The following is a 20,604-nucleotide window of genomic DNA, read 5'->3' as shown; positions in this document are numbered from 1 at the left end:
TCTGGAAAAATTGTTCTTTTCATATGCAACTAACTTAACTAATTCTCAGTTTTGCACCTCGCAGAAATAAAAGCACAATCGCACTTGTTAACCATAGCGAACACACGCACAAAAGCCATATGTCGATAGAGGCCGTATTGGGCTAATATGATACTTCAATGGGCCACTACAGCCCAAATACCCGAGCAAATATGATCTTGTGTCATCATCATCATAAGCATAGCACAAAACACAAGAACAGCTTTGCAGGAGATTGAACAATAAGACAAGAACAGCATTACGAAATTCATTTTTCAATAGATAACAGAGGAACACACTTTGTTATTTTCTTTAAATGAAAATAAATAGTTCTTTACGTAAAAAGATTACAGACTGAAACACCTCTTATGTAATATTCAAAAGAACATTCAATTAAAGAATAATTTGAAAACAAATCTTTTTATCTCACAACCAAAGAACAAAACAAATAGACAACAACCTTCTTTCTTCTTCTTCATCTATATCTACAACACATTCTTGCAAAAAGTAGACCTTTTTTTTCCTTTTCAACATCTAATGAACACAGTGAAGGAGTCTTGAGAGAGGTATATAACCATCTCTTGAACCGTGGGAACCAAACCTTTTTCACCAACCGATCCAATCACAAGCAGTCCAAACCGCAGATCTCAAGAACAGGACCACCTTTCGCCACAAACGGATTAACTCTAACCCAAAGAAGTGTAAGGATAGAAGCAATGAGGATGGACCAGACGATAATAATGGTCGGCATCCTATCTTGTTTCCCAAGCAAACCTTTAAGGAAAGGGTAAAGATGAATCACCACCCAAAGTGCAAAGAACAATCTTCCGAAAAGCGGTCCCCATGAGTCATATCCATTGCTTATAGCGTCAGAGATTCCAACTACGATTCCAATCATGTTTATGATGAGAAGAGTCGTTGGAGGGATGAGAAGTGAAGTCCATTTGAAGAGGTAAAGGTCTGAGAACTCGCCGTCATCAGCTGCCTTTGACGTGACCGTGAAGTTAGTGTCCACACCAGCAAGAACCTTGAGAAGACCTTGGAAGAGAGCAAAGAGATGCGCAGAGACACCTCCTATGACCCAAAACTGTTCGTTTCTCCACCAGTCATCGATCCCAACTTTGCCCCATTGCATCTCGAGGATACCCGTTATGGCAATGGACGAGAAGAGCGCCATGAAGAGGATACTTGCATAGTTGCTTATCTGCAAAAACAAAGAACCAATTCAGAATCATGTAATAAAGATTCATAATCTGAGAAGTGAGAGCTGAAGATGAATGTTTTATACCTCAGGAACGATGAATTTTCCTGTGAGAAGACAGATGGCAGGGAGAGAACAGTAAACGATGAGAGGAAGAGAGGTCCACGGGTAAACCACGGAGTTAATGTAGGACAACCTCTCAAGCCATTTCAAACCACCTCCATAACCATACCAAATAGGACAATGCCTACTCAAGAAGATCTCAACGGAACCAAGTGCCCATCTAAGAACTTGATGAAGACGGTCTGAAAGATTGATTGGAGCTGATCCTTTGAAAGCAGGTAGCTTAGGTGTACAGTACACAGACCTCCAACCATGAGAATGCATCTTGAAACCCGTAAGAATATCTTCAGTAACAGAACCGTAGATCCACCCAATCTGTGTTTTTTTTGTACAAAAGGGTTATCATCAAAATCAAGAATCTATTGCACACACAAGAAAATAGGAATCTTCAATCCCGTAAATCCTCAAGGAAATAGAGTAAGTGGTTTATATTTAATAGTATATATACCGAATGAATTTATTTTTTGAAAACCGCAGTATATGGATACAGCTTGGTATAAAACTGAATAAACCAAAAGTATATAAACCGAACCAAACAAATATAGATATGGTTCTAACATGGTACCAAGTTTATATAAACTGAGCACACCTAAAAGAAAATATGTAGAAACGTAAAGAAAGTAAGCAGTTGGTACCTCTTTTCCCCATTCAGTTTTATCCTCATATCCGCAACTAATGACTTGGATAGCTTCTTTAAGCAGACAAGCAGGGCTTGCGTTTCTAGCCATCCCACCGTTCTGCATACGAGCAGACGCAACAAACACAGGAGACTGACCAAACTTCTTCTCCAACTTCAGCTGCATCGCCTCCGTTGATTGTTCTACATTAGAGCCTAAAAAAAAAAGCATTTTTTTAGCAAACGTTTCTGACACCAAAGAACGAAGTTATTATACACACATGGAATTGCAATGTACCTTTAGTGACGCTACCCTCTTCAATATTCTCTAGAGCGTGGATCTGCTTAGACGCTTCCCTATTCTTCTTCTTCTTATCCGCAGCCACCTTCTTTGCTTGACGGTTCTTCCTTGAACCACAGCACATGAAACACCATTTTGGCCAGCAGTTGCATGTCTTACGCGGAGCCTTCTTCTTCTTTGGTGCATCAAACCCGTAAAGCGCTTGCCTCCTGAAAACACAACCTGTCCCAACGTATATAGGCCCTTGTAACCCATCCAAACCCTTCATATTGATCTGTAAACCACAAAGATTTAATTATTAGTTGGAAAAAATGTAACATGAATGTTCAAGAAGACTGGTGGATGTATGCACTACTTACATCAAAGAAGACAACATTGCGATTTGAGTATCGATCGTGCCTATCAATCCCATCGAATCTTTGAGGGAACTGAACGTAACAGATTTTCTTTCCGGACTGAGGATCCATCATGAAACACATTGCTTCTCTAAGAGCTTTGCTATTGTTGATGTAGTGATCACAGTCGACGTTCAGAAGATACGGAGCGTTTGATAGAACCCCCGAGACACGTATCTGTAGATGCGTCAAAAGAGTCAATAACCAGTTGAAATGAATTTACAAAGAGAAGGTTTTAAAAGCTGATATTTACCAGTGAATTCATAGCTCCAGCCTTCTTATGATGATCAAATCCAGGTCTCTTCTCACGAGAGACATAAACCAACCGAGGCAACTCGTTGTTTTCCACATCACGAACACCATCACTTCCAAGGAAAACCTATTACAAGAGAAAACCAATAAAGTTAACATATGAAGCATATTACATACTCCCTCTGTTTTTAAATACTAGATGTTTTAGAGAATTTTCTTAGTTCCAAATTAGATTATGTTTTCAATTTTCAATGTAAAATTTATTAGCAATATATGTTATATAACCAATGATATTAGCAGTCTATTTTACTCTTGGTCAAACTGTAGTTAGCTGAATAGTTAGTTAATGATGTTTTTTTCAGAAAATGTAAGGAACTAAATATTTTCTTAAACTATGTTTTAAAACATCATCTATTAAAAGCAGCATATGATGAAATGAAACTGACCTGAATCATGCCGGGATGATCTCTTACACTATTACCAGGCCAAGGTGTACCATCTTGCATAGTCCAACCTTCCTCAGGCACTTTCTGTGCCGTCGCTACTAAAGCATTGATCTTTACTTTGAATTCTTCATAATCTCTCTGTCAAAACACACACAATCTTCCAAATCAATATCCAAAGCCATCATTATCCTCTAATATAACAAAAGACTGATACTAAGAAAAGAAGTAAGTAACCTTCATGGCTCGGCGTTCCCTGACAAAAGCGGGATGGACTTTATTCTTCAAGTAGTCCATCTTATGGCAGAAGTACCATTCAGGAGCACGCGGCTCGATACAGTACTTCTTACAGAAAGGAACCCATTTCCTCGCGAACTCAGCAGTCTCTGAGAGAGCTTCGAAAGTAAGCATGGCAGCACCATCATCAGACACATAACAAGCAACCCTATCAACTGGATAGTCAACCGCAAGAATAGACAAGACAGTGTTCGCTGTAATAAGCGGAGGCTCTTTCAAAGGATCCACTGTACTGACAAATACATCCACAGCTGAAAGCTCTGATGGTTTGCCTTCTTTCTCATATCTGCAAAACAGAAAACAAGGTTGAAAATTATATAATTCCCAAAAAAAAGTCTTAATGTTTTCCAAGTGATTCAAGTTACCTTAGTGAAAGTCTGTCCAAGTATGTTTCTCGCTCGATAGGGTACCACTTAGGGAACTGATCAAGAACCCATGAAACAGCAAACCATATCTCACAGATGACGGAGATAAGCCAGAGTGCGTAAGCATCCTTGACAGGGTGAAGAATACGGTAGTGAAAGAAGAGACCAAGAATCACAAGACGTAGAACGATTAACATCCGGTATGGATTTATCTTGCTTGATTTGATTGGTATCTTCCTAGACAATGGCTGCCTTCCCTCATCCATCCTATAAAATACAACAACAAAAATGCTTTCATAAATATCACAGAGACATAAAAGGAAAAGAGTTGTGTGTGTTGTGTCTTTACATTGGGATATCATCACCATCTTCAAAATCAGGATCTCCTTCATGCCTAACCACTTGGAGTTTCTCATTCTGCTTCTTTTTCCAGTCCTCCATACGATCTTTCCAAGCCACACTTCCGTAACCGTAAACTGCAAGATCTTTCTGAGGTACCATAGGTCTTGGATGTGCTGCAATTACACAAAGCAAATGAAAACCATAGACACACACATTTTTTTACTCATTAAGTAAAGTACCAGCAATGGTTGGGTCAGAGAGGGAAGCTGGATGACTTTTATTGCTATGACCACCAATTGAAGGAGGAACGATGAGAGCATGTCTGTCAGAAGAAATCTCAATGTCCTGTGATTAACAAAAAGCCAAAATGTGAGAGAGCCAGTAGATGAAGTTAATGAAGATGTGTGAGCAATGAAGGAGACTAATTACCTCGTCGCCATAAGTCAGCAACGGAATCTGAGAGCCAGGAGGAGCTGAATCCAAATCAGACTGTGGGAAACCGGAGTGGCGACGAGAGACAGACATGCCTTCAGAGACCTGATCAAAACCAACCCCACCGTTCTCGTACTCAAACTCATTGTCTAAATCATCAATGTCATCTTCCTCTTCATCATTTTCAACCCTTGGACTTCCTATCAAAACAACAACAACAACAAATCAGTAAACTCTCTAAAAGCATATAATTCAAGATAAGTCAAAAAAAAAAAACCTTTGATCCGTTTGTAACGGGTTTTGCACTGAGGACAAGCTTGATTGCCTTCACGCCTCTCATACTCATAGCAAGGTCTGCAAACAGGGAATGCACACTCGTTACACGCCACGAAAGGCTCTCCATCGACGGTCAATTCGATCTCGTCTCTGCAGATTTTACACGTCTGCCCACTCAGCTCCTGCACTGATCTTATCTGCACCAATCAAATCAAAAGAAACATAGATTGGATCTCAGATTCATGATTGCACTTTGTGTCGGTACTTCCCACCGACACATTCAATGTGCAGAAGGAACCCTAAAACTAAATTGAAATTTGTAAAGGTGAAACACAGATCCAGAAGAGAGAAAAAAGGAAAAGACTTTTAAGCACAGAAACAGAGAAACCCAGATCCAAAGTAAAGGAGAGATCTGTTCTTACTCGGGCACTCTCGTCGGCATTAATCAGAACAAACTCGTTCCTGTTGTGTGAACCGGCGACTAACCGACCACCGGTATTCATTTCGTCGGGTTACACTGTCGCTGCGATCTCTGGATGGATTCTTCTCACAGATCGGTTGAAAGGAGGTGATAATCGGTTTCTCAGATCTGTATGTAACAGAGGTTACTTGTCTCCGGAGTCCGACCAGATTAAAAGAAGAAATAAAAATATCTAAAAAAGATAACAAAATAATGGAAGGAAATTAGAAAGGGAATAGGTGTGTGTGTGTGGTGAATGGTGATGGTAATTGATTTAGCTGCAAGCCACAGCCCTTTTTATTTGTTTCCTCTCTCCTCTTCTTCTCCGAAAGTGCACATTCACAGAAATATAGGATGATTCCAGACAGACAGAGAAAGAGAGAGAGAGTCAATGAGAGAGAGGCGGAAGATGATAAAGGGGCAGGCCCAAAATCTTTACAAACGCGTAACAAAGAAGAAAATTAGTGATAGAGAGAGAGAGTGATTAGTTAAATGGTGAGATTATTATATTGTTGTGGGGGACCCATTAGACATGTGTGCTCTCTCTGTCCTCCATTCCACTTGTTGCTCTTCTTGTGTTAACAAGACCCCAACTATACATTTTTGTACTTTTGTCTTTTTTCTTTCTACAATTAAATCTGGTTATGTGCATTTAACCTCCATTATTCTAGCCAATTATATTATTATTGTGATATAATTTTTTATTTTAATTAGTTGTCTGTGTAGAGTCACTTTATTCACAGCAGCATGTGCAAGATAATAATTTATGGTGAAATTTCATCTGAATTTTAAAAAAATAAAATCAACGTCATTGTTGTTATTGTCTTCTATTATGTAATAAATTGCTCTTATTTGTAAAGAGACTTAAAAATGTTGAGAAACAGATATATAGCTAGGTGGCACCCATTTATTTACTGACCCAGACATAAAACACTCTGTACGCATCGTGTCCAAGATCCTATTTTCTAGCTCTTTTCTTTTTATTTCTTGGTTCTAATTATGCGTGTTAATGCTGATAAGTGATAAACATACTCCATGTTTAGAGATTATTAGACCATGCACAACGGGAGTACACGACGAATCCTTAGCACGAAAACTTAGGTAAAACCGAATATAATAATATTACTTAGGTTAATCCACGTAAGGATTGGTCCGTGGCCAAGGCTTTTAAGAGATTGATCCTTAGCAACGTGTCAACTCCTGAGTGGGACGGGGTCGGTTTGATTTTGGGTTTGGTTAAAAAAAATGGTCATTCTCGACGGAGACCAAAAAAAAAAGGAGAGCTCGAGGAAAGGCGATATTTGGCGTTTGAAATCGATCGTCTTCACGAAGATAAATCGAAGCGTAAACCTGTATTTTTAATATTTTTAGCTTAGTTTTCATGTAGATTCGTCTCATTTTAGTGTTTCGGGGATGGGTTTGAATCGATTTGGGTTTCGATTCAAATTAGGGTTTAAAAAAAATTTGGGGTTAAATCGATTTGGGATTTAGATCCAGTATGGGGGTTTGTATAAAGGGTTTTGAGAAGATTTCGGTTTCAATCTGAAGCGGATTTGTATCTTATTTCTTAAACGGTTTCGAAATGAAATATGTTTTCAACGGAAGAGGATTTTCTCTTTTTTCTCAAGGGTTTCTCAACCTTTTAGGTTTGATATGTGTTCGCTTTCATTGGGTTCGTAATATTTTAAATTCCACAAGATCCTTGAGCTTTTTTTGATTTCGTTGCTCTAACTATGTTGTTTTAAATTCCAAAAGTTATTGTTGTATTTAACTCTGTTCGTTAATCATTTGTCTCAGGTTAACCAAATGGGACAAGATTACAGCTATTCTCAGCCTTCTTCATCATCAAACTCTATAGACATGAGCTCCCTTATTGAAGCTGAAGCTAAGATGTACGCGGATGAAGCTGAGAGTCCCTACTGCAATGCAGAGCCGGATCAGTTCGCACCTCAACCAGAGGCTGATGATGGAATCCCTACGGCTTGCTACTGTGGTGCTCAACCTGTTGTGAAATGCTCTTACACACCTAAGGATCCATACCGAAGATACTTCTTGTGCCCCAATGTCGATGATGGGGGCTGCCACATATGAAAATGGTGGGATGTGGCTTTAACGGAGGAGCTCAGTGAGGTTCAGAGACATGTCAGACAACTCAAGGATCAAGCTTTTGAGTGTGACCAGAAGCTGCTTAAGCTACAGAAGACGGTGTGTGAGGTGAAGAAGAAATCAGAGAATACAAATGTGTTTGCATTGGCAGTTTGTGTAATGGTGTCCGCAATATTATTCATAGGTTTGGCTGCTATGTACCTGAGTGGTAAGTATTTCTCTTGTGCTATTTGCTTGTTTCTTCATGACATTTTTTTAAAACTTTTGACTGTTTGATTTAATGTTTATGCAGGAAGAGCTTCCAAGAAGTAAACTAGATCAACTAGTAAAGCTCAAGAGTGTCTGTATAATTAAGGTACGATTCCTACTCTCTTTTATATGAAATGCTTTGTATTGAAATGCTTTAGTATTGATTTGCTTTAGTAATGAATGCAAGTTCATTGCTTTAAAATATTACTGTTAGTATTGATTGTGCTTGCGCATAAATGCAATTTGTTTCGTTTCTACCTTCCTACCGCCTCTGATATGATTGTTTTAAATGTTTTAGTACTTTGCAAATGGGTGTTACTTTTAATTGATTGTTTTAAATATTTTACGCCTTCTACCTTACTAACTGCTCGTTTTTATTGGCTTTAAATGCAACTAGTTTAGCTCAATGTTTAAACTCGTCTACTTAAGTCTCTCTGTTGCTATTAGAATGACATATACCGATATTTCAAATGGAAAATAATACACCTTATATGAATCTACTGTTTAGTCAAACTCAGACTCCGGTGGACTTTGATTCACCCGAACCTTTATGGTTCGGTAGCCAAGGTCCTAGGGAGTCTGTTGTCCCTCCTGTAGTCGAGCCTGTTGTCGAGTCTGGTGGTGAGTCTGGTCTCAGGAGGAAGTGGTCTCCGATGGAGGATAAGATCCTTATTGGTGCTTGGCTTAACACCAGTAAGGATCCTATCATCAGCAATGAGCAGAAAGCTGGTTCTTTCTGGAGGCGGATTGTAGATTACTACAATGCAAGTCCGCAGCTGGTTGGGACTGTACCGAGAGAGCTAGGTTCCTGCAAGAAGAGGTGGGGGAGGATCAACACAGATGTATCCAAGTTTACATGATGCTATGATGCGGCTTTGAGGGAGCAGAGAAGTGGCCAAAATGACGATGATGTGATGAAGGCGGCGTTGGAAATTTTCTTCAAAACTACCGAGTCCAAGTTCACCATGGATCACTGCTGGAGGGAGCTGAGGCATGACCAAAAGTGGTGCTCTGTCTACGGGCCGAAGGAGGGTGGAAAGGAAAAGCGTAAACAAGTGATTGATGTTGATAGAGAAGAAGAGGAAGTCGGTGAACCAGAAGGTCGACCTCCCGGGGTTAAGGCTGCCAAAGCTGGTATCAAGAAGAAGAAAAGTGGTAGAGAGGAGGAGCTGGGGAAGCTTCAGGGGGTTTTAGAAGTCAAAGAAAAAGTGTCTAGAGCTAAGATTCTAGATCGTTTACTCGCGAAGAAGGAGCCTTTAACTGAGATGGAAACAAATCTAAAAATGAAACTAATGTCTGAAATGCTTTGATGTATTAATGTTGGTTAGAGGTAATGTCTAAAAATGAAACTATAATGCATTTTAACTTTACTAACCTTTGTCTTATTTGATGTGTCAGGTTTATCTAAGTAGGCATGTGAAGGAAGTCACGGGTTGGAGTCACGGGTAGAAGTCACGGGTTGTTGTCCCTCACCTAATGTATTATAAGTAGAACGCAATGTAGTCTTTAACTTTCTATCTCGGAGAGGTGTTTTCCTTTAGCCCCTAAACTTGATTCATGTTGTTCAAAACTTGTGTTTCTCGGAAAGGTTGTAATATTTAGCCACGACTAAACTTGTATTCGGATCCTACTACAAGAACCACTTATGTTTAGGTAATGAACTTTTTATTGGCCTTAAATGCTTTGTGTCCTTTTGTTCTTACGTTTAACTCATTGATGTTGTGTTGAACTCACTGAAATTTAAGAGTTTAGCTCATGAACTTGTTTGAATTAAGCGACTTGAGTAAAAACATGGCTTAATGTTTCAAGGAAGGCAAGACTTCTCTATTCTCTGTGACATCAAGACGGAGAAACATATCACAAGGTTAGCAAAAGACCAAACATATCACAAGGTTAGCAAAAACATGGCTTAATGGAATTTAAGATGATTAGAAATGAGATTTTATGAAATAATACCATATATGTTTAAAATTTTAACATCTATAACCAAAAAAAATTGGAAATAAGATGATTTGAAAATGAGAAATAAAATGATTAGAAATTGGGATTTTGTGAAATAATACCATATATGTTTAAAATTTGAACATCTATAACCAAAATAAAAAAATGGAAATAAGATGATTGGAAAATGGGAAATAAGATGATTAGAAATTGGGATTTTATGCTATAATACCAATAAGTTATTAAAGTCAAAATAAATGATATAAAAGACTAAACTTAATATTTTATTTTTAAAAGGAGGGAAACCTAAAATGTCATCATCATCATCATCCGATGAAATCGATGAAAGATTGGACGAGGTTCTCGATGAAATCGTCGAGGATGCATATAATGACATAGTGGAGGCCCAACCGAATATGCAAAACACACGGGGTTATATTGAACGAGACCGTGAAGGGGGACACACCCGTTTAGTTAATGACTACTTCAGAGAGAATGCGACATACTCGGCACAATTCAGACGACGTTTCCGCATGAATAAGGGTTTATTCATGCGTATTGTCCTTGCCCTCCAGGAGAACTTTGTATTCTTTCAACAAAGACCAGATGCAACCGGGAGGTTAGGTCATTCTCCGCTACAAAAATGTACGGCGGCTATTCGACTGCTTGCTTATGGTACTAGGGCTGACACGGTTGATGAATATCTCCGACTAGCTGAGACCTCAGCACTTTTGTGTTTACATAATTTCACTGACGGAATTATACAGTTATTCGGAGACGAGTATCTACGACTACCCACACCGGATGATCTTCAACGACTACTCGACATTGGAGAGAAACGAGGGTTTCCTGGGATGATCGGGAGCATTGACTGTATGCATTGGGAGTGGAAAAATTGTCCGACCGCTTGGAAAGGACAGTACGCCCGTGGATCAGGAAAACCGACAATTGTCTTAGAGGCTGTAGCTTCCCAAGATCTTTGGATCTGGCACGCATTTTTTGGACCTCCAGGTACCTTAAACGATATTAATGTCCTCGATCGATCTCCTCTTTTTGATGACATTTTAGAAGGTCGAGCTCCGCGGGTAAAGTACATGGTCAACGGACACATGTATAAGTTGGCGTACTACCTCACAGACGGTATATATCCAAAATGGTCAACCTTTATCCAATCCATCTCACTCCCTCAATCACCAAAACAAGAGTTATTTGCTAAACATCAAGAAGCAACCCGAAAAGATGTGGAGCGGGCTTTTGGAGTATTACAAGCGCGATTTGCGATTGTGAGAAACCCGGCTCTTACGTTGGACAAAGCAAAGATAGGGAAGATTATGAGAGCGTGTATCATACTACACAACATGATAGTCGAAGATGAACGGGATGGATACATTCGGTATGATATATCTGAATTTGAAGAAGGTGACGTCATGAAAAGTTCACAGGTGGAAACCGAGATTCCTACAATTCTCAATAATATTTTTCCCAGTCGGAATGATGTTCGAGATAGGAGAATACATGACCATCTGAAAAATGATTTAGTCGATGAACGGGATGGATACATTCGGGATGAACGGGATGGATACATTCGGTATGATATATCTGAATTTGAAGAAGGTGACGTCATGAGAAGTTCACAGGTGGAAACCGAGATTCCTACAATTCTCAATAATATTTTTCCCAGTCGGAATGATGTTCGAGATAGGAGAATACATGACCATCTGAAAAAATGATTTAGTCGAGCATATTTGGAACAAATTTGGTGACGAAGATTAAAAATCGTACTATCTTTATGTTTAATTATTGTATTTTTTTAAAATTCCTTGATTATGTTTAATTTTTGTATCTTAATGTTTAATTAATGTATCTTTATGTTTAATTAGTGTTTCTTGATTTCTTTATATTTATCATTGTATCTTTTTTCATGCAATTAATAAAATAAAAATTACTATTAAATTGTTTTGTGGGAAATTGTTTCTTTTATATCAAGACGAACCGGGACAATGTCTTTTTTTTCATTTGACTACTGTTTTTTGGCTGAGATCACTGCTTCTAATCTAAAAGAAGACAAACTTGTGAGTCAATTTAGTTAGTAAAATAAATAGTTTAATCTATTATGTGTCTTTACATTATTTATTTGCAGTATCTTCCTGTGGGAGCTACGAGTTCTACTGCTTTGCACAAACAATGCAAAGAGACGATACTGGTGAACAAAGAGGGAAATTCATGGAATGTGAGTTTACGATTTAGCGAATCAGGCGGCAAGTATTACATCACAAGAGGCTGGAGAAAGTCCTGTCTCGATAACAGATGCGAGATAGGAGACTTATTTGCGTTCAATGTGGTTGGAGATGGGAAAACTACTCCATTGATGTGTGTATGTCCGGAAAGAAAAGAGTGCTCTGAAATACTGAGCAAATACTTGAGCAGAACGAGTAGTGAGTCTTCATTAGGTGGTCATTCATGATCATGTTGGATTTTAATATTCAATCATCTTATAAACTCTTATGTGTAATCTTTATATTTAATCATGTTTTTATTTAGGAATTTTTCTATCTTTATGTTTAATTATTGTTTTTATTTTTAATTGTTATATTTATATGTTTAATTATTATTTTTTAAGTTTATTTCTAGTATTTTATGTTAAGTTATTCTATTTAATCATTCAATATAAAAAAAGTATATTTCACTAAACAAAAAAAAAATTATATTTTTTATTCCTAAGTATTCCAACTTCGGATTCACCATTATATACACATTTTTCATAAGAGTCCTTAACTATTTAAAAAAAAATAATAATTTATTTCTAAGGACTTCACAATGGTTATCACCATTGTGGATGCTCTTATGTAACTACCGTTTTGTGCACGGGCCGTTTCATGTTTTTTTACTTTATTATTTGTTTGACTGCATTGCTTTCACTTTTATCTTCGTCCTTCCAAAGATTTGTTTGGTAATTTATTTTTGTTTGTTATTTCGTCCTGCTAATAGTAACTTGTTATGGTTTATAGTATTTAGTTATTTACTTGTTTACTATAAATCTCAGCCCCAGTCGCCATATTGATAATTTATTTTCACTTTTTCTCCCAGAGAAAATGTGAAATTATTGACACTATCGTATCATACCAGAAATATATGCCCATGAATTATGTCTATATATGTATACATTTGCCGACAAATAGTTCGTGGTTTATATAACATATCTAGAAGGCAATATTTGGCTTTTAGGAATTCAGTATTTATTGACTTGTTGATAGCCGGGAGAAATAAAGATTATAAAAACTATATATTATTATAATGTTGCACAATAAACATAAATATCTATAATAATAAAGTATTATATAATGTAGAAAGAGGAACTTTATTAGGTTACTACACATCAAATGTCGTTTTCATGATTGTTTGAATACTGTGTAATGTCTTCTCCAAGCCTTCGTGCCACATGATCTCATACAAACTGTCGGTGCCCTTATATATCATTTTTTATTATTATTGTTATTGTACAAATTTACTTGCTTTTACCAGGAATCTGAATATAGCAACAATATTATGACTGAGAAGTACCTTTAGAGTAAAATATTAAGGTGAACAAATTGTTTACTCCTCGTTATTCTAAATTAACCAATCAAGTAAAAAACATTATTTATGTATTTCTTCCGGTTACTATTTATTTAGATATATTTATTCCACTTTCTTCTATTTCCTACTTTTATTTTTCTTTTTTCCCCACTTATTTATTTTTTTCTTATTTAGTCTAAAATAACCAATCACACTTTAAATACGTTAAAACATTTCGTCATTAGAAACTTAAGTCAAACCGATTAACATATTTGCTGTACTTCAGCATGATTCGATCGTATCACAGCTACTCAATAATTTATTATATTCCATAATAAATTCAACAATAGAGCATGTGGTTTCTAATACATATTGAAATGCAAACTACTTGTAAGAATACTATAAATTTTTACTATTATATTTGTTGATACATATTGTATAACTTGTTATTTGACTTAATTCGGTAATAGTTCCCTCGCATAACTATTTTCTCAATTAACTTGTTTTGTATCTAAACCCTGAATCATGATATATGTAGTTAAAAATGAACTTGCTTGAATCCCTTGAATTATATGGATGAATGATTAGTTTTGAGAAGAAAATGCTAAAAGAATATGAGCGAACCGGATGTCGAAAAAGACAAACAAAATAAATTTAAGTTTTGACAAAAGGTAACAATATTTTTCCTTTTCGTAATATATTGTTAAGCTAGATGAATTTTCGACTTAAAATTAATTAGTGATAAATGAATTGATCTATTTATTTTATATATTTGTTAGGATCTCTTCCAACTACCAATATGATATATTTTTGTATCTAATATGTTCCTTCGGAATGAAAGTTTTTGAGCGTCAGTCTTGGAATGTTTGGACAATGATCGATGAACCAACTTTGGACTAATCAATGTGGATTTGGTTGGACTGCGTGAATCGAGCTCTAATACCATATTAAGCTAGATGAGTTTTCAACATAAAATCAAGTGGTTATAAATGAATTGACTTATATATCTTATATATTACTTATGATACATTCCAACTACCAATGTGGGACACTTTGTGCCTAATATATACATCATTCTTGTTGTGCACTAAAAATAATACATCATTCTTGTTGTGATATAAGGAGTATTGGTTAATTAGACATGGCGCCTGTGTTAAAAACACATGGATTTGGTTTTGTTAATGAACAAAGATATCCTAATCAATACATAAACCCACATTTCTTATTTAAAAATTGCAAAAGGTAAAATATCATATTAATAAGAAAACCAAAAACGGGTTGTTAATTTGTTTGGATCATCAAGTTTCAGGAACGTACTTTCGATGTTTTGAACCTAATTATATAAATCCATTGGAATTGGCAAACCATATAATTTAGAATATTGCAACAGAAACACAATGGCAAAAGTTATTAAAATCGAAATCACATAACGCTTAATCAAGCCTACGTTTAGTTTTGTTTTCTCGGCTTCGCCTACATTTTGCTTCGATCCATTTGTTGAACGACGAATAACATAGTCAGTTAACGAGTGAGATAATAACACAATTTTGTGGGGTTTGTTTGTCGTTCACATGATTCTTGCTTTCATGTTCTAATTATTTTCCCTATAAATTTTCTATTTGTGAGGTTTGTTTGTTTAAACACTCTTGAGGAAGCTAGCAGTTCATATGGTCATCTTCCACCTGTGGAAGCAAAAGAACAACCTCATACACATTCATACGTCAATCTCAGCTGCAATTGTCTTCTATGGTATTGAAAGAGAGCTGATCTAAACATCATCCCATCAAGGAGACTAAAAAAACCCTTCAACGCTCACATGGTAATGTGGCTGCATAGGTTTTCCTGTAGGTTTTAATTCTCAGTGATCTATCTCTTTTTTTTTTTTTTTTGCCAAAATGGTTCAGACCTAAAATATTACCTTTAAAATCTTTTTCATTTATATAATACTTACAGTTGAACAAAAAAATAAACTTATTTGTTCTCTCACTTTAATACTGCGCAATTGAAACGCATAGGTAAGGTTGAATAAAATTATATACTTAATAATTAGCAAATGAACATACATATAATAATAATAATATTTACATTGTAATATTGCAATATTTTAGTATTGTAATATTTAGCTAATATATAGGCATATTACATTTAGTCTAATTTTAGTTGTGTATATATCCAGAGTGTCCATTAAGCATTATAATAATCATGCCCTTTTAATTACGTGTTTATATGAAATACCATCTCAGATTTACTAATTAAACACAAGGTTTTGAAGAAAACTAACATTCTAGACTTCTAATATATGATTTTCAAATTAATCAGTACTCATACAAAATTACGAATTACATTATAGCGAAGACATTACGGCGTGGATATTTACATATAGAAAGGTGTCGTACACTGTTATTTCGGGATATTTTTCTAAACAAAGGTAAGCTGTTTCCCTAAACGGGAACTCGAATGGTAAATTGGTAATTATGTGTATTGGTCGAAGCACGTAAAGGGCAATTTTCTTTATGCATACATAAATTTTAATTAAAACGATATGATTATTCTAGACACGTATTGCGTGACGCAGTGGTGACTTTTGACTCATTTCATTTTCAAGTAGAAGTGTGATCATTACTGCGAGATCGTGCGCAGTAAGTAGTTTTTTTTTTACAATATTAAATTTTCTATGTTTAACCTCTAGGGCCGTCTCAAATTATATCAAGATCCTGTTTAAAAAAAAAATTATATATTTAACAAAATAATAAAATAATTTTAAAAGTTAATAGTTTTATCTATATATATTTGAGGTTTATTTTCTAATTATAAACTATAAATTAAAGTACATTAAAATTTTGAAATTTTAAACTAAATTTATATATTTATTTTGAATTTTTTTAATATTTTTTTTACTTTTAGACTCGAGCCCTGTTCGACCGCTCTAATATCACATGTTATTAGTTAAACAAAGACCACATAATTCAGCGTATATTTAAGCGAAAGTAATAGTCCATACAACTAATAATTTTTTTTGTGGAAGCATCATAACCTTCTAGTTAAGGTTTAAAGCTTCTACACCCAGGTCTGGAGTTCGAATCTCATACTATGCAATTTATTGCAGATTACTGAAAATTCAGGTTTCAAGTCTCGGAGAAAGCGATTTATTAAACAATTATGCAGATTACAGAAGAAAGACTTGCAAGAGATCTTTAACATGGTGCAAGTAAATCTGGCCAAACATAGATCTTCATAGGACGGCTCAGGTGATGCAGTTAGACGTAAGTTTTTATAAGACAGGTAACATTGTCGGTTGTCGAATCGTCTATGTAATCTTTCTCATATCATAATTATAAGATCATAATAAATCAGTGTTAAAAAAATTTAATAATTTTCTTTAATGTTACGAGAAGATATATCATAACAAACTTAAAAATATTCTACGTAGATATTTTTAGTATTATTCACTAAATATAGAGAAAAGGCCATAATGCAAGGAAATGGTCATAACCAACGTATTAATATTCAATGTATACAACTTTTTTTACCCTAAGGAGATAACCAAACATAATACAACCATCTTTTTTCATTTTGATATATACCTTCGTAGTACAAACTTAAAGATATTCATTATATTTATTAAGTGATATGTTATTCATGTATTTCTTGAATCTTTTTATGAACTCTCAAAATATATGTTCTTCAAATATTAAGCATATTTTCTATACAAACCAAAACCCTAAATCATATACACTATACCCTATATCCTATACCCTATATTTTATACCTTGTTTCATATACTTATTTGAATCTCATTATTTTCGCGTATAATTTAAATCTATGTATGTATTCTCTATAAATATTTTCCATAATTTAGTTTTTTTTTTATTTTAGCATATTTCCAATACAAAACATTTAGCATATTCTAAATACAAACCAAAACCTATATGCTAATACATGTTTCATCTATACTATTTTTTTGTCTTTGATGACAATGTAACTTTTCCAAAAATACTTCTAAATTTACAAAGAAAATTTAATTCTAATTAATGGCAATTTTGTCTTCCGGCTTAAAACCATTAATTTAATTTATTGCATCTATGAGCCTTTATAAAAGCTTATTCCAACAATCATAAATTTAATTTTATAAATAGATCTAAACTCATTGTATGCCTTTAAACAAAATAAATAAATTATTTACTTTAGAAATGTAATAGTATTGATCATTATAAAATGCATAATATAAATACAGTGCATTTACTCTATACGATAAATCAAATAGTTTATTCAGTTATCTGTACTATTATAAAGTTACAAGAAGTTTGATCAATTTTTTTTAAAAAAAAATATTATAAGATTTTTCTGGAGTTTTTCCGGGTCAATCGATGTCAGTTAAGGGGTTAATGGTTGGTTCTTAGGTTTTATTGAATGTTTAATTAATATTTTTTATTAAATCTGAATTTTATGGAATATATGAATTCACAAAATCTATGATAAAATGCTACATGAAAGACATAAGCATGTCCGGATTATACACAGTCACCGGGTTTACCGATGCGGCTACGGGTTCATACCAGATATAAAAGATTGTTTATATTTTAATTTGTCTATAAACCACAAGAGTTAAATAATTTGTAAACACAAAAGTCTTCTTCGCACCATTTAAATGTAGATGCACTATTAGTCTTCATCATTCGGTTCAGCTCTAGAAATTTAGGAACTATTTAGGTATTTACAAAGTTCTTTTTGGTTTCAGTTGAGTTATTTCAGTTTTTTGTTTCGGTTCAGTAGCAAAGTTGAGAACCAACTAATATGCAAAAAAAAAAATTTAGGTCCAATTCAGTTCCGGTTCAATTATGTTTTTTCAGGTAATTAAATATTTATAGATAAAAATATCAGATAATTTGAGGTTTTAAGTTTAAATTTCAGGTAATACGGGTTGTGTAAATAAAAATATCTGATAATTCAGATAATATATAATATTTTTAATAAAAAATATTAGGATAATTCGGTTTACATTTAGTATTTTAGAATATGGTTATTTAAATATTAAATATATTAATATTTGTAACTACATAATTTTTATTTTAAAAATTCAGGACCTATTTTGTTATAGTTTCGGTTTCAATCGTTTTTATTCTAGAAATATATGATATACTCAGTTATTATGAGATTTAGTTCAATTTTGGTTTCGAGTGTTTCAGTTTAGTACGGTTCGGTTTCCAGTTTAGTACGGTTCGGTTTCCAGTTCCGAACAAATAAGTCCAAGCACTATGTTATATAGAATTTCATTAAGAAAAATATTTAATTTTAAAAACAACTCTACTCTTTTAAATCTAGTTCATTTTATAACAAACGACAATAATATATAAATAATTATTAGTGCCACGTGTTGAACGATAATTCTCCTGTCGGTGGAGGGTCCAGAAAGATTGATAAAAATCATTCTCCTAAATACCTTTTTTTTTACTCTGAGAAAGTTAGAAGAATGCAGAAATAATACAAAACTTCCAAGAACTGCAAAAAAAAAAAAACACAGCACGTAGAACAGAAATGATATATTTATTTGGAAAAATCAAATCGATACTCTGAATACGTATATAGCATACTAAGAAAAATACACAGTTTGGCACATGAATATTGAAATTTTAGTTAAGTAAATTATTGCAATAATCAATAGTAATAATTTTATTAAAGGTATGACTGGCGGTAAATACCAATCATGCTTGGAATTAATTTCCAAAGTTACAGAAAAAAAAATTAAAAAATGACAATAAAACCCTATTTAAAGTAATAATTTTATATGTTGTAAACAAATTATACAGGTATAACTGATATATTTACACCAAAAAGTTATATAGTCAAAATTTTACATTAAAAAATTTAAAACTATAACTCAACCAATTATTTGCTCCGTCTAGTTGTTGTCCAAGCCACCATCTACCATCTTTGGAGACAAATAAATAATGACCTTCATAACAATCAGTCTGTTTCTAGTGGAGCACTTTTCAAGATCATTGATAGGGAGGTTCTCAACATCATCGATGGTAGACGACATAGAAAACGATATCACTGCCTCATGGCTTCTTGGATTAGATAAAATCCTTTCTAAGTTACGTTTTGTATTTGCTGAATGTTGTAGTGCTCTGTTTCAAAACTGTCCCCTCTGTTTTTTTCTTTATTTTTGCCAGGGACTCAATTGCTTTAGGTTTTTACCCTGTAAAAAAACACTAGTTGTGGTGGTAATAAATTTGGGAAGTCATATTCTATACAATTAAGCCCAAAGAAATAGACGAAATTAGAAAGAAAAGCGAAGAAGAATAAAACAAAATCGGACAGCTGTGAAATTGCTCTGTTATATACTTTAGACAACCGACAAAAAAAATATCTTAACTGGTCCGAACTAAAGGAACTCTAACTCCTCTCTCAGATTTCGGGCAGAGTTTGAGAATTTCACGGGCAGCGGTCACATAAGGTCTTTGCGATTAAAGTCTTTAGACAGCTCATGGCCAGTTTTAAATCTGCGAGTATAGTTATCGAGTCATAGTCGCCAAGCTACTGAATCCGTAAGCGTACGTCGCCTGATCAGATTCGAACCAACTCTTTTCTTTCTTTTTGACTTCCGACACAACCAAAGAATACTAGATATGATTGTTTCGGCCTTTCGGGTGATAAAATTTGACTTATTTTATACTTTAAAGGTAAAAACCGACAAATGACTACAAACGTTAGAAAACAAATTAAGAGTAGAACAACTTATTATAACGTTTTAAAAATATTATAATGCTGGTAGTTCAAGGAAAGTATTATATATGTTAATTTAGCTATGAAGTTGAAACTGTCTCTTTGAATTATAAAATAAATTTACGGGGCGGCGATAAGAGATGAAATAAATAAATAATGTGAAATAACACATGCAAGTGATTGGACGTAGTATGTCATTGCCATGTTCTTCTTCACTAATACCCCATATTTTCCAGCTATGTGATTCTCTGTAGGATAAGTTTTTAAAGCAAAAACCAGTACTTCAAGTTTCGTTTGTCTTTTTCAACGTGAGAAAAACTGGAAGAAGAATAGAATCATGATTTTCTAATTTGGGAGATTAAAACAAAAGTAGGCCTAGGGTAGGATTGCCTTTTAGCAGTAGGCCATTTTACTTGATTCCAAGTTCAACCTAATGGGAAATCAAAATACTTAACAAGTTATTTCTTTGAAGTTATAATTATGTACTTACGAGAGTTAGCAACACA

General features: G+C 34.5%; 3 protein-coding genes across 5 annotated transcripts; 2 read left to right on the top strand and 1 right to left on the bottom strand.

Annotated features, from left to right (window-relative positions):
• Nucleotides 1–301: 301 nt before the first annotated feature.
• Nucleotides 302–5,904, bottom strand: LOC103873901 (cellulose synthase A catalytic subunit 6 [UDP-forming]). The gene is made up of 14 exons (XM_009152305.3): nucleotides 5,484–5,904; nucleotides 5,063–5,258; nucleotides 4,783–4,985; nucleotides 4,593–4,698; nucleotides 4,361–4,526; nucleotides 4,012–4,278; nucleotides 3,587–3,932; nucleotides 3,353–3,490; nucleotides 2,908–3,033; nucleotides 2,619–2,831; nucleotides 2,257–2,533; nucleotides 1,978–2,174; nucleotides 1,307–1,657; nucleotides 302–1,222 (listed from the first exon to the last, which is right to left on the bottom strand). Exons 1-14 carry the CDS (start codon nucleotides 5,562–5,564, stop codon nucleotides 641–643), a joined length of 3,249 nt encoding a protein of 1,082 aa, XP_009150553.2. The 5' UTR covers nucleotides 5,565–5,904; the 3' UTR covers nucleotides 302–640.
• Nucleotides 5,905–6,229: 325 nt separating this feature from the next.
• LOC103873900 (putative nuclease HARBI1) lies at nucleotides 6,230–19,516 on the top strand. 3 transcript variants are annotated; one of them, XM_033272302.1, is made up of 2 exons: nucleotides 6,230–15,191; nucleotides 16,479–19,516. In XM_033272302.1, exon 1 carries the CDS (start codon nucleotides 10,129–10,131, stop codon nucleotides 11,545–11,547), a length of 1,419 nt encoding a protein of 472 aa, XP_033128193.1. In that variant the 5' UTR covers nucleotides 6,230–10,128; the 3' UTR covers nucleotides 11,548–15,191; nucleotides 16,479–19,516. The 3 variants fall into 3 exon arrangements, with proteins under 3 accessions (XP_033128193.1, XP_033128195.1, XP_033128194.1); XM_033272304.1 differs by having other exon boundaries at nucleotides 6,230–16,635; nucleotides 19,276–19,516; XM_033272303.1 differs by having other exon boundaries at nucleotides 6,230–16,654; nucleotides 19,276–19,516.
• LOC103874140 (glutathione S-transferase T3-like) lies at nucleotides 8,368–9,186 on the top strand. The gene is made up of 2 exons (XM_009152558.2): nucleotides 8,368–8,718; nucleotides 8,764–9,186. Exons 1-2 carry the CDS (start codon nucleotides 8,368–8,370, stop codon nucleotides 9,184–9,186), a joined length of 774 nt encoding a protein of 257 aa, XP_009150806.2.
• Nucleotides 19,517–20,604: the final 1,088 nt, after the last annotated feature.

Source organism: Brassica rapa, chromosome A06 (assembly GCF_000309985.2).
Source record: "Brassica rapa cultivar Chiifu-401-42 chromosome A06, CAAS_Brap_v3.01, whole genome shotgun sequence".
NCBI lineage: Eukaryota > Viridiplantae > Streptophyta > Magnoliopsida > Brassicales > Brassicaceae > Brassica > Brassica rapa.
Note: the sequence above shows the minus strand (reverse complement) of the source record. Positions and strands in the feature narration are given on the sequence as shown.

Excerpts from the sequence above, each read along its gene's own strand:
- LOC103873900 (XM_033272302.1), top strand. The coding sequence starts at position 10,129 with ATGTCATCATCATCATCATCCGATGAAATCGATGAAAGATTGGACGAG.
- LOC103874140 (XM_009152558.2), top strand. The coding sequence starts at position 8,368 with ATGAATCTACTGTTTAGTCAAACTCAGACTCCGGTGGACTTTGATTCA. Across the intron at positions 8,719-8,763 it reads GGGGGAGGATCAACACAGAT|AGAAGTGGCCAAAATGACGA; the intron begins GTATCCAAGTTT and ends TTGAGGGAGCAG.
- LOC103873901 (XM_009152305.3), bottom strand. The coding sequence starts at position 5,564 with ATGAATACCGGTGGTCGGTTAGTCGCCGGTTCACACAACAGGAACGAG. Across the intron at positions 4,699-4,782 it reads TGCTGACTTATGGCGACGAG|GACATTGAGATTTCTTCTGA; the intron begins GTAATTAGTCTC and ends TGTTAATCACAG. Across the intron at positions 4,279-4,360 it reads GATGGTGATGATATCCCAAT|GATGGATGAGGGAAGGCAGC; the intron begins GTAAAGACACAA and ends TGTATTTTATAG.